The sequence below is a fragment of the Pogoniulus pusillus genome, chromosome 20 (genome assembly GCF_015220805.1).
Source record: "Pogoniulus pusillus isolate bPogPus1 chromosome 20, bPogPus1.pri, whole genome shotgun sequence".
Classification (NCBI taxonomy): domain Eukaryota; kingdom Metazoa; phylum Chordata; class Aves; order Piciformes; family Lybiidae; genus Pogoniulus; species Pogoniulus pusillus.
Genome location: NC_087283.1, coordinates 22,067,222 through 22,079,709, shown reverse-complemented (window position 1 = coordinate 22,079,709; position 12,488 = coordinate 22,067,222). Strand labels below are relative to the sequence as shown.

Below are 12,488 nucleotides of genomic sequence, written 5' to 3'. Positions count from 1 at the left end.
AGAGAGGTGGGAGATGCCCTATGGCTGAAACAGGTCAGGTTGGTTGTGGCTGTGAGCAGCCTGCTCTAGTTGCAGATGTCCCTGGTCACAGCAGCAGGGTTTGGACAGAAAGACCCTTCCCCACCCCCACCCCCCCCCCGAGCAGTCTGTGATTCCAACAGGTAGAGGAACGAGGGATGCAGTTGGCAGAGGTGGGGGCCTGAAGAATCTACAGATGGTCAGGAGCTGGAGGACTTCTGGAGGCTCTGGCTAGGTGCCTGCCAGGAGCTGTGGGTAGCAAATATTGCCTTTGAAAAGCAGTGGGGAGCTTGGCCTGTGTTTGGTGAGCAGCCTGCAGCCCCGAGGCTCCTCTAGCCAGGCACTGGGTGCCTCGTTGAATGGCTTAGGTTGGAAGGGACCTCGACTCCAACCTCCCCACCATGGGCAGGGACCTGGTTGCTCAAGGCCTCAGCCAACCCATCCCAGAGTCCCACTACCCCAGTGGGTAGAACTTCTTAGAATCACAGAACCAGGCAGGTTGGAAGAGAGCTCCAAGCTCATCCAGTCCAAGCTAGCACCCAGCCCTGGCCAGTCAACCAGAGCATGGCACTCAGTGCCAACCTAGCACCCAGCCCTGGCCAGTCAACCAGAGCATGGCACTCAGTGCCAACCTAGCACCCAGCCCTGGCCAGTCAACCAGAGCATGGCACTCAGTGCCAACCTAGCACCCAGCCCTGGCCAGTCAACCAGAGCATGGCACCCAGTGCCTCAGCCAGGCTTTGCTGCTCTCCCTCAGCTTCAAACCATTCCCTCTGGTCCTGTCTTTAGACACCCTCACGAGAAGATGCTCACGAAATGCCCTCAGGCTGCACCTCAGGAGGTGAGGGATGGGGGGGATGGCTCCCAGGCACGGGTTTGGGGCCACTGGGGACCCGTCCATGCCCGCAGGCGTGTGGGGCGCAGAGAAGGAGTCCTCCCTCCCACGCTGCCACTCCTCGCAGACAAAGGCCGGCTCCAGAGCAGCCCACCTGCCTGCTCGTTAGCAGAGTCATGTGGCTGGAGCACTTCATTACTCCAGAGCTGGTATAAAGGCCAGTGAGGCTGTGGGGAGGAGGCCAGCGGGGCAGAGCGCGGCAGCGGTGCTCCCGGCGAGCTCGGCGGAGCGGCAAGCGCCCTCTCCGCTTGGAGAGGTCAGTGCTCCCCAATGGGAAAGGGCTGGGGGTGCCTGGGGGGTGAGACCCACGGGCCTGGGGGCTCCCCAGGCTGTGGGAGGGGTCTCTCTCCTGGCTGGCTGGGGGTGTGGGGCTGGGAAGGTGAGGAGTAGCCAGCGCAGCCGTGGGCTGCTGGAGCGCCGAGCCAGCAGGTGCTGGGTTTTCTGGGACTCAGCTGCCAGCAGTGACTGGGGGGGTCCTGCCTGGTCCCTTTTCTTTTGCTCCCTAAGAGAACCCCCCGGATTTTTACAGCTTTCAGGTCCCCAAAGCCCACAGCCCAACTCTGCAGCATCATCTTCCCCAGTCCTTCCCCTGGTGTGGTCCTCCTCCCCACAGAGCCCACCCAGGCCCAGCCTCATCCTCTTCTCACCCTGCTTTATCTTCACCTTGCTCCTTCTCCTGGATGAGGAGCAGGGAGGAGGAAGCAAACCCTGCAGTGGCAGCAGGTGAAAATCCCAGGCTGGTCCAGCTAGGGGGGGAAATCTCATGATGACAAAGTGCACGTTCCAGGCAGAGGGGGCTTTGCATCCCAACGCTCCATGGCACAGAAGCCATGCTGCTCAGTGTCAGCTGGGCTTGCAGGTGGCACAGAAGGGATGAAGCCTCCTGGAAGGGTCTTGGTTGTGACATTCAGCTCCTTGCTGTGGTCTTTTAATTGCCTCTGTGCTTGCCCTCTCCACCAGCCCTGCGTCAACACCTGATCTGCTCAAAACTCCTCTGTTTGCTGAGCCCAGACCCAGGGCTTTGCTTGCAGGAGCAGTTTGTCATTGCCCAGGGACTTCCAGGGAGATGATTCTGCTCCAGCTGCAGAAGATCTCTTGTGTTTCAGCCACGTAATGTCCCTCCTGCCCCTTCCCTGAGCTCCTGCTTGCTGTGGTGCAAACCTGCCCACGAAGCTGGGACTGGAAACATGGCTCAGGGGCTGGTGGATGTGGAGACAGCAGGGCCTGGAGAGGAAAGCATCACAGAGGGGCTGTGAGGTGCTGGGCCACTCACTCTGAGAAGGGCTGTGAGGTGCTGGAGCAGGTCGAGAGAAGTACAGTGAATCTGGGGAAGGGCCTGGAGAACAAGACTGGAGAGGAGCAGCTGAGGGACCTGGGGGTGTTCAGCCTGGGAAAAGGGAGGTTCAAGGGAGACCTCACTCTCTGTACTCCTTGAAAGGAGGTTGGAGCCAGCTGGGGATTGGTCTCCTCTTCTAAGAAACAACTGACAGGATAAGAGGAAACAGCCTCAAGATGCCCCAGAGGAGGTTTAGGTTGGACTTGAGGAACAATTCCTTTCCAAAAAGGGTTGTCAAGACCTGTTCCAAGCTGCTCAGGGCAGTGCTGGAGTCCCCACTCCTGGAAGGGTTTCAAAGCTGTGTAGATGTGCTGGGGGCCATGGTTTAGTGGTGCCCTGGCAGAGTTGGGCTAATGGTTGGACTCAGTGATCTGCAAGTCCTCTTCCAGCCAAAACGATTCTCTCAGCCCACAGCTGGCACTGCAGCACATCCTGAAGGTCCAGCTGAAGCTCCCAGGTGCTCCCAGGAAAGGCTCTCAAGTCCAGGAGCACACAGCTGAGCGTGGCAGGCATCTGCTATGGGACTGCTCAGGAGCTGATGATGGCAGAGGCAGAGCTGCCAGGGGGTGAGCTGACACCGTCCCTCCCCGCTCTGTGCAGGCTGCCCCCCGGGACCATGCTGAACACGCTGCTGCTGTGCTGCGGGCTGCTGCAGGGGATCCAGGCTGTGCTCGGTGCCGACCTCAGCTGCGGGCAGCTGCAGAAGGCGGGGTCGGGGCTGGAGGGGGCGGACAGAGCCCGCTACTCCAGCCTGCTGCGGAGGGTCAGGAACGAGGGGTCTGCAGAGCCACACGGTGAGTCCTGGGGAGGGAGGAGGGGAGGCACTCTCCTGGTGTCCTCCATCCGTCACTCGCTAGCATGCCCAGGACCTCGAATTCACACAGGACCCCGAGGCAGATGCAGAGCATCCCCTTAGGGCAGTGCAGCCTCTGCTCTCGCTGGTTAGTGGGAACCCCTTGGCATCCTGAAAGAGCGGGGGGGGGGGGGTATTTTCTGGGCACACGTGCCCGTGGGGAGCAGAATGGGAGCAGACAGACCTTGCACAGCTGCATCTTCCCTGTATCCTGCAGGAGCTCTCCCCAGGCTCGAGCAGATGGCCCTGGAGGTCCAAGAAGCCAATGGTGACCTTGTGCAGAGAGGCAGCATGGCAGAAGCACAGGTAATGGCCCCTGAGCCTTCCTACAGACACCCCAGCGAGCAGGAACAGCCTCCTCCATGCTCTAGGGACAGTCTGGAAGCCAATGTGGTGCTGCCTAGGAAGGGAAGCAGCCAGGGCTGGGACAAGCCATCCACAAGAAGGGTTGAAAGGAGGAGCCAGAAAACTACAGAGCTGTCAGCCTGACCTCAGTGCCAGGCAAGGGCACGGAACAGGTCATCCTGAGTGCCATCACAAAGCACCTACAGGATGGCCAAGGGATCAGGCCCAGCCAGCCCAGCCAGAAGGGCAGGTCCTGTCTCACCAACCTGAGCTCCTTTGATGATCAGGTTCCTGCCTGGTGAATGTGGGGCAGGCTGTGGGTGTAGTCTGCCTGGACTGCAGCAAAGCCTTTGGCACTGTCTGCCACAAGCAGCTCCTGGCACAGCTGGCAGCTGGTGGCTGGGACAGATTCACTCTGTGCTGGGTCAGGAACTGGCTGGATGGCAGAGCCCAGAGAGTGGTGGTGAATGGTGCCACATCCAGTTGGCAGATGGCACCAGTGGTGTGCCCCAGGGGTCAGTGCTGGGCACAGTCCTTTTTTGGTGATCTGGACAAGGGGATTGAGTCCAGCAGCAGTAAGTTTGCAGATGACATCAAGCTAGGAGCAGCTGTGGAGCTGTTGGAGGGCAGCAGAGCCCTGCAGAGGGACCTGGGCAGGCTGCATGGGTGGGCAGAGGCCAAGGGGATGAGAGTGAAGAAGGCCAAGGGCAGGTTGTGCACTTTGGCCACAACAGCCCCAGGCAGCAGTGCAGGCTGGGGCCAGAGGGGCTGAGAGCAGGCAGGCAGAGAGGGCCCTGGGGGTGCTGTGAGAGAGCAGCTGCAGAGGAGGCAGCAGTGTGCCCAGGTGGGCAGCAGAGCCAGTGGCATCCTGGGCTGGCTGAGGAGCAGTGTGGGCAGCAGGAGAAGGGAGGTTCTTGTGCCCCTGTGCCCAGCCCTGCTCAGGCCAGCCCTGGAGTGCTGTGTCCAGCTGTGGGCTCCTGAATTGCAGAGAGCTGCTGAGGTGCTGGAAGGTGCTGAGAGAAGGGCAGCAAGGCTGGGGAGGGGCCTGGAGCACAGCCCTGTGAGGAGAGGCTGAGGGAGCTGGGGGGGTGCAGGCTGCAGCAGAGGAGGCTCAGGGCAGAGCTGATTGCTGCCTGCAGCTGCCTGCAGGGAGGCTGTAGCCAGGTGGGGTTGGGCTCTGGTGCCAGGCAGGCAGCAGCAGCAGAAGGGGCCCCAGGCTGAAGCTGTGGCAGGGCAGGTGTGGGCTGGCTGTGAGGAGGAAGCTGCTGGCAGAGAGAGTGATTGGCACTGGCATGGGCTGCCCAGGGAGGTGGTGGAGTGGCCGTGGCTGGAGGGGTTGGAGGCAAGGCTGGATGAGGCACTGAGTGCCATGGTCTGGTTGACTGGATAGGGCTGGGTGCTAGGTTGGGCTGGATGAGCTTGGAGGTCTCTTCCAACCTGGTTGATTCTGTGATTCTAAGCTGAGGCTGCCCAGGACTGCCAGCTGCTCTGGCACTCAAAGGAGGGTGGCCCAAGCCTGTGCTCCTCTAATCCATTGGATTAACTTCAAACTCAGTAAAGGAAGGCTCTGCAGAGCAGAAGCTCCTCAGGCAGCTCTGTGTGTGGTGGAGCAAAGCTGGAGGTGGGGAGAGTGAGGCTGGAGGGGAGGAGGAAGTTGCTGAGCAGGAGAGTGGGGAGAGGCTGGAATGGGTTGCCCAGGGAGGGGGGTGAGGCCCCATGGCTGGAGGTGTTTGAGGCCAGGCTGGCTGAGGCTGTGTGCAGCCTGCTCTAGGGTAGGGTGTCCCTGGGCATGGCAGGGGTTGGCACTGCCTGCTCCTTGTGCTCCCTTCCAGCCCTGCCTGGTTCTGTGTCCTGTCTGGCTTAGCCCCCAGTGCATCTGCTGGGGCAGAGGGCTTAGCATCCTCCGTGGGATTTCAGGCAGAGAGTGCAGAAGTGCCTTGAGCCGCGGCGGATGAGGCAGTGACGCCCGCAAGGGGCTCAGCGGTGATGTCCCAGAGCTAAGCCCGGCGGAGCTCTCTGCTGCCACTCCCAGGCAGGTTCTCCATTGCTGCCACACTGCTCCAGCGCCGAAGCTTTCCCTCCTCTTCCTCCTGTCTCTCCAGCAGGCTTCGTCGGCAGAGCTGCAAGCCGCGGGCCGTGAGGAGCGCTCCCCTCGCCGCTGCGTCCGGCTGCTGGAGTCCTGCCTCGGGCAGCAGGTGCCCTGCTGCGACCCCTGCGCCACCTGCTACTGCCGCTTCTTCAACGCCTTCTGCTACTGCAGGAAGGTCAGCTCCGGCTTCCCCTGCGGCAAGAACTAGGACCCTCACCCCGGGGCTCCCGGCTCCTTGCCCACCTGCGCCACCTCCTCCTCTGCAGCGCCAATAAACCAGCCGTTAGCAAAAGCCTCTGCCTAGCTGGCACAGTTCAGCGTGTCCGCTGCGGACCCTGGAGGAGAGGGGCAGCAGTGAGAGGAGGGTACCCGCACCCAGACGGGCACCACAGCTGCACGGCCGAGGGTGCAGGGCAGCTCCACGTCCCAAAGAGGGAGTTTTATCCAGAGCAGCTCCTGCAGAGGCCATTCCTAGTTGGATGTGTGGTCACTCAGCAGGAGTGGTGCTTCAAGAGGCGACATTGGGGCTGTGCTGGGAGCTTTGCTTCTGTTCTAGTAAGTCACAGTTTGGGTTGGGTTGGAAGGGACCTTTAAAGGCTGTCGAGTGCAAGCCCTCTGCAGGGAGCAGGAACATCTGCAGCGGAGCAGGTTGCTCAGAGCCTTGACCTGAAACACTTCACACAGCATCACCAGGGTTGGAAGAGACCTCACAGCTCACCAAGTCCAACCCTTTAGCACAGAGCTCAAGGCCAGACCATGGCACCAAGTGCCACGTCCAGTCCTGCCTTGAACAGCTCCAGGGACGGCGACTCCACCACCTCCCTGGGCAGCCCATTCCAGTGCCCAATGACTCTCTCAGGGAAGAACTTTCTCCTCACCTCCAGCCTAAATCTCCCCTGGCACAGCCTGAGGCTGTGTCCTCTTGTTCTGGTGCTGGCCACCTGAGAGAAGAGAGCAACCTCCTCCTGGCCACAACCACCCCTCAGGTAGTTGTAGACAGCAATAAGGTCTCCCCTGAGCCTCCTCTTCTCCAGGCTAACCAATCCCAGCTCCCTCAGCCTCTCCTCCTAGGGCTGTGCTCAAGGCCTCTCCCCAGCCTCGTCGCCCTTCTCTGGACACGCTCAAGCATCTCAATGTCCTTCCTAAACTGGGGGGCCCAGAACTGAACACAGTACTCAAGGTGTGGTCTAACCAGTGCAGAGTACAGGGGCAGAATGACCTCCCTGCTCCTGCTGGCCACACCATTCCTGATGCAGGCCAGGATGCCACTGGCTCTCTTGGCCACCTGGGCACACTGCTGGCTCATGTTCAGGTGGGTATCAATCAGCACCCCCAGAACCCTCTCTGTCTGGCTGCTCTCAGCCACTCTGACCCCAGCCTGTATCTCTGCATGGGGTTGCTGTGGCCAAAGTGCAGCACCAGCACTTGGAGTTCAGGGATGGGGCACCTACCACAACTCTGGGTAACCTGGGCCAGTGTTTTCCTCACCCTGCCATAATCAGTCGTGGTGGTCCAAGGTGCTTTATACCCAAGGACTCTGTCAACCCCAGTGAGCAGGAAGGTCCTTGCAGTATGGAGGCAGCCAGCACAGCTCACCACTTCAGGCATGACTAACCTGCTCAGGGGGTAAATCATGCCTGTGGAGGCACAGAAGTGGTGTCCCTCAGGGTCTGCACTGCAACCAATACTGTTTAGTTGTCTCCATCAATGACATGGACAGCAGGATCAAGTGCACCCTCAGCAGGTCTGCAGGGGACAACAGGCTGAGAGCTGCAGCTGGTGCTCCTGAGGGATGGAATCCATCCAGAGGCACCTGGGCAAGCTCAAGAAATGGGACTGTGTAAAACTCATGAGCTTCAACAAACCAACCCTGGGTATCAACCTAGGCTGGGGATGAAGGGCTGGAGAGCAGCCCCAAGGGTGTGGGGGTGCTGGGAGTGCAAAGCTGGAACCAGCACTGCAAAATAGCTGGGGAGAGGCTTTTTAGACAGAGAGTGGCAGGAGTGGGGGGGATGGAGCAAAGCTGGAGGTGGGGAGAGTGAGGCTGGAGGGGAGGAGGAAGTTGCTGAGCAGGAGAGTGGGGAGAGGCTGGAATGGGTTGCCCAGGGAGGGGGTTGAGGCCCCATGGCTGGAGGTGTTTGAGGCCAGGCTGGCTGAGGCTGTGTGCAGCCTGCTCTGGGGTAGGGTGTCCCTGGGCATGGCAGGGGTTGGCATTGCCTGATCCTTGTGCTCCCTCCCAACCCTGCCTGATCTATGACTCTATGATAAGTGCTGCCAGCCTGGCCCCAGCCACACCCTGGGCATCAGGGGCAGGAAAGGGATTCTGTCCCTCTGCTGAGACCTCCCCTGCAGTGCTGAGGCAGCTTTGGAGTCCTCAGCACAGCACAGACTGTTAGAGCAGGGCCAGAGGAGGCCACAGCAGTGCTGGCAGAGCTGGAAGGGTACTTCTGTAAGGTCAGACTGGAAGAGTTGGGAGTGTTCAGCCTGCAGAAGGCTCCAGGGACACCTGGTGGCCTCGAAGTGCTGAAAGGGCTTCTAAGAAAGCTGGGGACAGACTTTTGAGCAGTTCTGGAGCAGAGCCCTGTGAGGAGAGGCTGAGGGAGCTGGGGGGGTGCAGGCTGCAGCAGAGGAGGCTCAGGGCAGAGCTGATTGCTGCCTGCAGCTGCCTGCAGGGAGGCTGTAGCCAGGTGGGGTTGGGCTCTGGTGCCAGGCAGGCAGCAGCAGCAGAAGGGGCCCCAGGCTGAAGCTGTGGCAGGGCAGGTGTGGGCTGGCTGTGAGGAGGAAGCTGCTGGCAGAGAGAGTGATTGGCACTGGCATGGGCTGCCCAGGGAGGTGGTGGAGTGGCTGTGGCTGGAGGGGTTGGAGCCAAGGCTGTCTGGGCACTGAGTGCCATGGTGTGGTTGTTTGGGCAGGGCTGGGTGCTAGGTTGGCACTGAGTGCCATGGTGTGGTTGTTTGGGCAGGGCTGGGTGCTAGGTTGGCACTGAGTGCCATGCTCTGGTTGACTGGCTAGAAGTGGGTGCTAGGTTGCAGTGGCTGAGCTTGGAGGTCTCTTCCAACCTGGTTCATTCTATGATTCTGTTGTGCCAGGCCAAGGGGTGATGCTTTGAACTGCAAGAGGGAGATTGATAGTGGAGAGAAGGAAGAAAGTTTTGACACTGAGGGTGGGGAGAGCCTGGTTTGGGTTGCCCAGAGAGGTGTCAGATGCCTTATGGCTGGCACCATTACAGGTGAGGTTGGTGGTGGCTGTGAGCAACCTGCTCTAGCTGCAGATGTCCCTGTTGCATGCATGGGAGTTGGACCAGATGAGCTTTAAGGGTCCCTTACCACACAAACCATTCCATAATTCCCTGCAGAAAGAAACTCAAAGTGTGGCATGGGTTGGAAGAGACTTCCACAGGTCATCCACTCCATCCCCCTGCCATGGGCAAGGACACCTCTCAGCTACACCTGGCTGCTCAAGGTCTCATCCAGCCTGGCCTTGAGCACCTCCAGGCAGGAGGCAGCCACAGCCTCCCTGGGCAGCCTGTGCCAGGCTCTCACCTCCCTCACACTGCACAACTCCTTCCCCAGCTCCACTCTCAGCCTGCTCTGCCTCAGCTCCAAACCATTGCCCCTTGGCCTGCCTCAGCCCCCCTCAGCCAAAGGCTCTCTGCAGCCTCCCTGCAGGCTCCCTTCAGGCCCTGGCAGCAGCTCTGAGGTGCCCCTGGAGCCTTCTCCTCTGCAGGCTGCACCCCCCCAGCTCCCTCAGCAGTGCCCACAGCAGAGCTGCTCCAGCCCTGGCACCACCTCTGTGCCCTCCTCTGTGCCCTGCTTGTGCTGGGGCCAGCAGAGCTGCAGGCAGGACTGGGGATGAGATCTGAGCAGAGCTTAGGCCCGAGGGAGATGTTTCACACTGCTCTCCTGGGAAGGAAGAGACACAAGGCTGGGGCCGGGGACTTGCCGTGCACCCCCCGGACCGGCGCCACTGCAGCCCTGCTCCTCCATCCCCGCAGCCTCTCCTGCACCCCTGCTCCTCCATCCCCGCAGCCTCTCCTGCACCCCTGCTCCTCCATCCCCCCGCAGCCTCTCCCGCACCCCTGCTCCTCCATCCCCGCAGCCTCTCCTGCACCCCTGCTCCTCCATCCCCGCAGCCTCTCCCGCTCCCCTGCTCCTCCATCCCTGCAGCCTCTCCCGCAGCCTCTCCCGCACCCCTGCTCCTCCATCCCTGCAGCCTCTCCCGCTCCCCTGCTCCTCCATCCCTGCAGCCTCTCCCGCAGCCTCTCCCGCACCCCTGCTCCTCCATCCCTGCAGCCTCTCCCGCTCCCCTGCTCCTCCATCCCCGCAGCCTCTCCTGCTCCCCTGCTCCTACATCTCCGCAGCCTCTCCCGCACCCCTGCTCCTCCATCCCCGCAGCCCTGCTCCTCCATCCCCGCAGCCTCTCCTGCTCCCCTGCTCCTACATCTCCGCAGCCTCTCCCGCACCCCTGCTCCTCCATCCCCGCACCCCTGCTCCTCCATCCCTGCAGCCTCTCCCGCTCCCCTGCTCCTCCATCCCTGCAGCCTCTCCCGCAGCCTCTCCCGCACCCCTGCTCCTCCATCCCTGCAGCCTCTCCCGCTCCCCTGCTCCTCCATCCCCGCAGCCTCTCCTGCTCCCCTGCTCCTACATCTCCGCAGCCTCTCCCGCACCCCTGCTCCTCCATCCCCGCAGCCCTGCTCCTCCATCCCCGCAGCTCCTCCATCCCCGCAGCCTCTCCCGCACCCCTGCTCCTCCATCCCCCCGCAGCCTCTCCCGCAGCTCTGCTCCTTCATCCCCACAGCCTCTCCCGCAGCCTCTCCCGCAGCTCTGCTCCTCCATCCCCGCAGCCTCTCCCGCAGCCTCTCCCGCAGCCTCTCCCGCACCCCTGCCCCTCCATCCCCGCAGCCTCTCCCGCAGCTCTGCTCCTCCATCCCCGTAGCCTCTCCCGCAGCCTCTCCCGCACCCCTGCCCCTCCATCCCCGCAGCCTCTCCCGCAGCTCTGCTCCTTCATCCCCGCAGCCTCTCCCACAGCTCTGCTCCTTCATCCCCGCAGCCTCTCCCGCAGCTCTGCTCCTTCATCCCCGCAGCCTCTCCCGCAGCTCTGCTCCTTCATCCCCGCAGCCTCTCCCGCAGCTCTGCTCCTCCATCCCCCCGCAGCCTCTCCCGCAGCCTCTCCCGCAGCCTCTCCCGCCCCCGCCGGGGCCGCCGGGGAGGGGCGGGGCGGGGCGGGTCCCGCCCGGTCGCGGGTCACGTGCGGCGCGGGTCACGTGAGCGGCCGGTCCCTGCGCCGCCGCCGCCGCCGCCATGTCGTCGTTCCCCGAGCTCTACTTTAACGTCGATAACGGCTACCTGGAGGGCCTGGTGCGCGGCTTCAAAGCCGGCGTGCTCCGGCAAGGCGACTACGTCAACCTGGTGCAGTGCGAGAGCCTGGAGGGTGAGCGGGGCGGGAGCTCCGGGAGCGGGCGGGAGCGCCATCACCCCCCCCCCCCCCACGGCGTCCTGCGTGCTGAGGGAAGGGCCTGCGGGGGCGGCGCGGGTGGGTGAGGCTGAGCTCGGGTGGGTGAGGCTGGAGCTCGGGTGGGATGGGGCTGAGCTCGGGTGGGGTGAGGCTGAGCTCGGGTGGGATGAGGCTGAGCTCGGGTGGGTGAGGCTGAGCTCGGGTGGGTGAGGCTGAGCTCGGTTGGGGTGAGGCTGAGCTCGGGTGGGATGAGGCTGAGCTCGGGTGGGTGAGGCTGGAGCTCGGGTGGGATGAGGCTGAAGCTCGGGTGGGTGAGGCTGAGCTCGGGTGGGATGAGGCTGAGCTCGGGTCGCTGAGGCTGGGCTCGGCTGGGCTGAGGCTGGAGCTCGGCTGGGCTGAGGCTGGAGCTCGGCTGGGCTGAGGCTGGAGCTCGGCTGGGCTGAGGCTGAGCTCGGCTGGGCTGAGGCTGAAGGGCCGACGGGGCGGTCAGGGACTGCGCCATCGCGGGGCAGAGAGCCGCCGGCGGTTCTGTCCCCTCTTCGTGCCCGGGCGCAGCAAGGCGCTTGGGCCTCCCCTCCCCATGGGCCTCCCCTCCCCATCTGCCTCCCCCCGGCTGCGCCCCCCGAGCTCCGCTGGCTCAGTTTCCCTTGCGATGGCAGCCGCGGTGCAGGGAAGCTCTCGGTGCCTTCGTGAGGCGGCCTCAGAGCTGCGGTGCGGGTCTGGCAGTGCTGGGAGTCAGGAGGGCCGGGCAGGCTGCTGCTGAGCCTTCGGTTCTGCTTTCACTTCCTAAACGGCAGGCAGCTCGGGAAGCCTTTCTGAGGCCAGAAATAATTTTGCTGGGTGGGAGCAATCCCAGGCACAGCTCCAGGCTGGGTAGGGAATGGCTGAGAGCAGCCCTGAGGAACAGGACCTGGGGGTCTGAGGTGAGGAAAAGCTCAACAGGAGCTGAGAGCAACTCTGAGGAGCAGGACCTGGGGGTGTGGGGTGAGGAAAAGCTCAACAGGAGCTGAGAGCAGCTCTGAGGAACAGGACCTGGGGGTGTGGGGTGAGGAAAAGCTCAACAGGAGCTGAGAGCAGCTCTGAGGAACAGGACCTGGGGGTGTGGGGTGAGGAAAGGCTCAACAGGAGCTGAGAGCAGCTCTGAGGAACAGGACCTGGGGGTGTGGGGTGAGGAAAAGCTCAACAGGAGCTGAGAGCAGCTCTGAGGAACAGGACCTGGGGGTGTGGGGTGAGGAAAAGCTCAACAGGAGCTGAGAGCAGCTCTGAGGAACAGGACCTGGGGGTGTGGGGTGAGGAAAGGCTCAACAGGAGCTGATAGCAACTCTGAGGAGCAGGACCTGGGGGTGTGGGGTGAGGAAAAGCTCAACAGGAGCTGAGAGCAGCTCTGAGGAACAGGACCTGGGGGTGTGGGGTGAGGAAAGGCTCAACAGGAGCTGAGAGCAGCTCTGAGGAACAGGACCTGGGGGTGTGGGGTGAGGAAAAGCTCAACAGGAGCTGA

At 62.6% G+C, this 12,488-nt stretch overlaps 2 protein-coding genes across 3 annotated transcripts in view; both read left to right on the top strand.

Moving 5' to 3' along the window:
* Positions 1 to 1,064: 1,064 nt before the first annotated feature.
* AGRP (agouti related neuropeptide) lies at positions 1,065 to 5,828 on the top strand. Of its 2 annotated transcripts, none has more exons than XM_064159805.1 (4): positions 1,065 to 1,169; positions 2,850 to 3,043; positions 3,320 to 3,408; positions 5,550 to 5,828. In XM_064159805.1, the coding sequence occupies exons 2-4, from the start codon at positions 2,866 to 2,868 to the stop codon at positions 5,742 to 5,744; spliced, it is 462 nt and encodes a 153-aa protein (XP_064015875.1). In that variant the 5' UTR covers positions 1,065 to 1,169; positions 2,850 to 2,865; the 3' UTR covers positions 5,745 to 5,828. The 2 variants fall into 2 exon arrangements, with proteins under 2 accessions (XP_064015875.1, XP_064015876.1); XM_064159806.1 differs by having other exon boundaries at positions 1,066 to 1,169; positions 5,553 to 5,828.
* Positions 5,829 to 10,798: 4,970 nt separating this feature from the next.
* ATP6V0D1 (ATPase H+ transporting V0 subunit d1) overlaps positions 10,799 to 12,488 on the top strand; it is a 65,363-nt gene continuing 63,673 nt past the window's right edge. Inside the window, exon 1 of the mRNA XM_064160593.1 lies at positions 10,799 to 10,966. Coding sequence (XP_064016663.1) covers positions 10,837 to 10,966 — 130 coding nt within the window. The 5' untranslated portion in view covers positions 10,799 to 10,836. The remainder of the gene's footprint in view (positions 10,967 to 12,488) is intronic.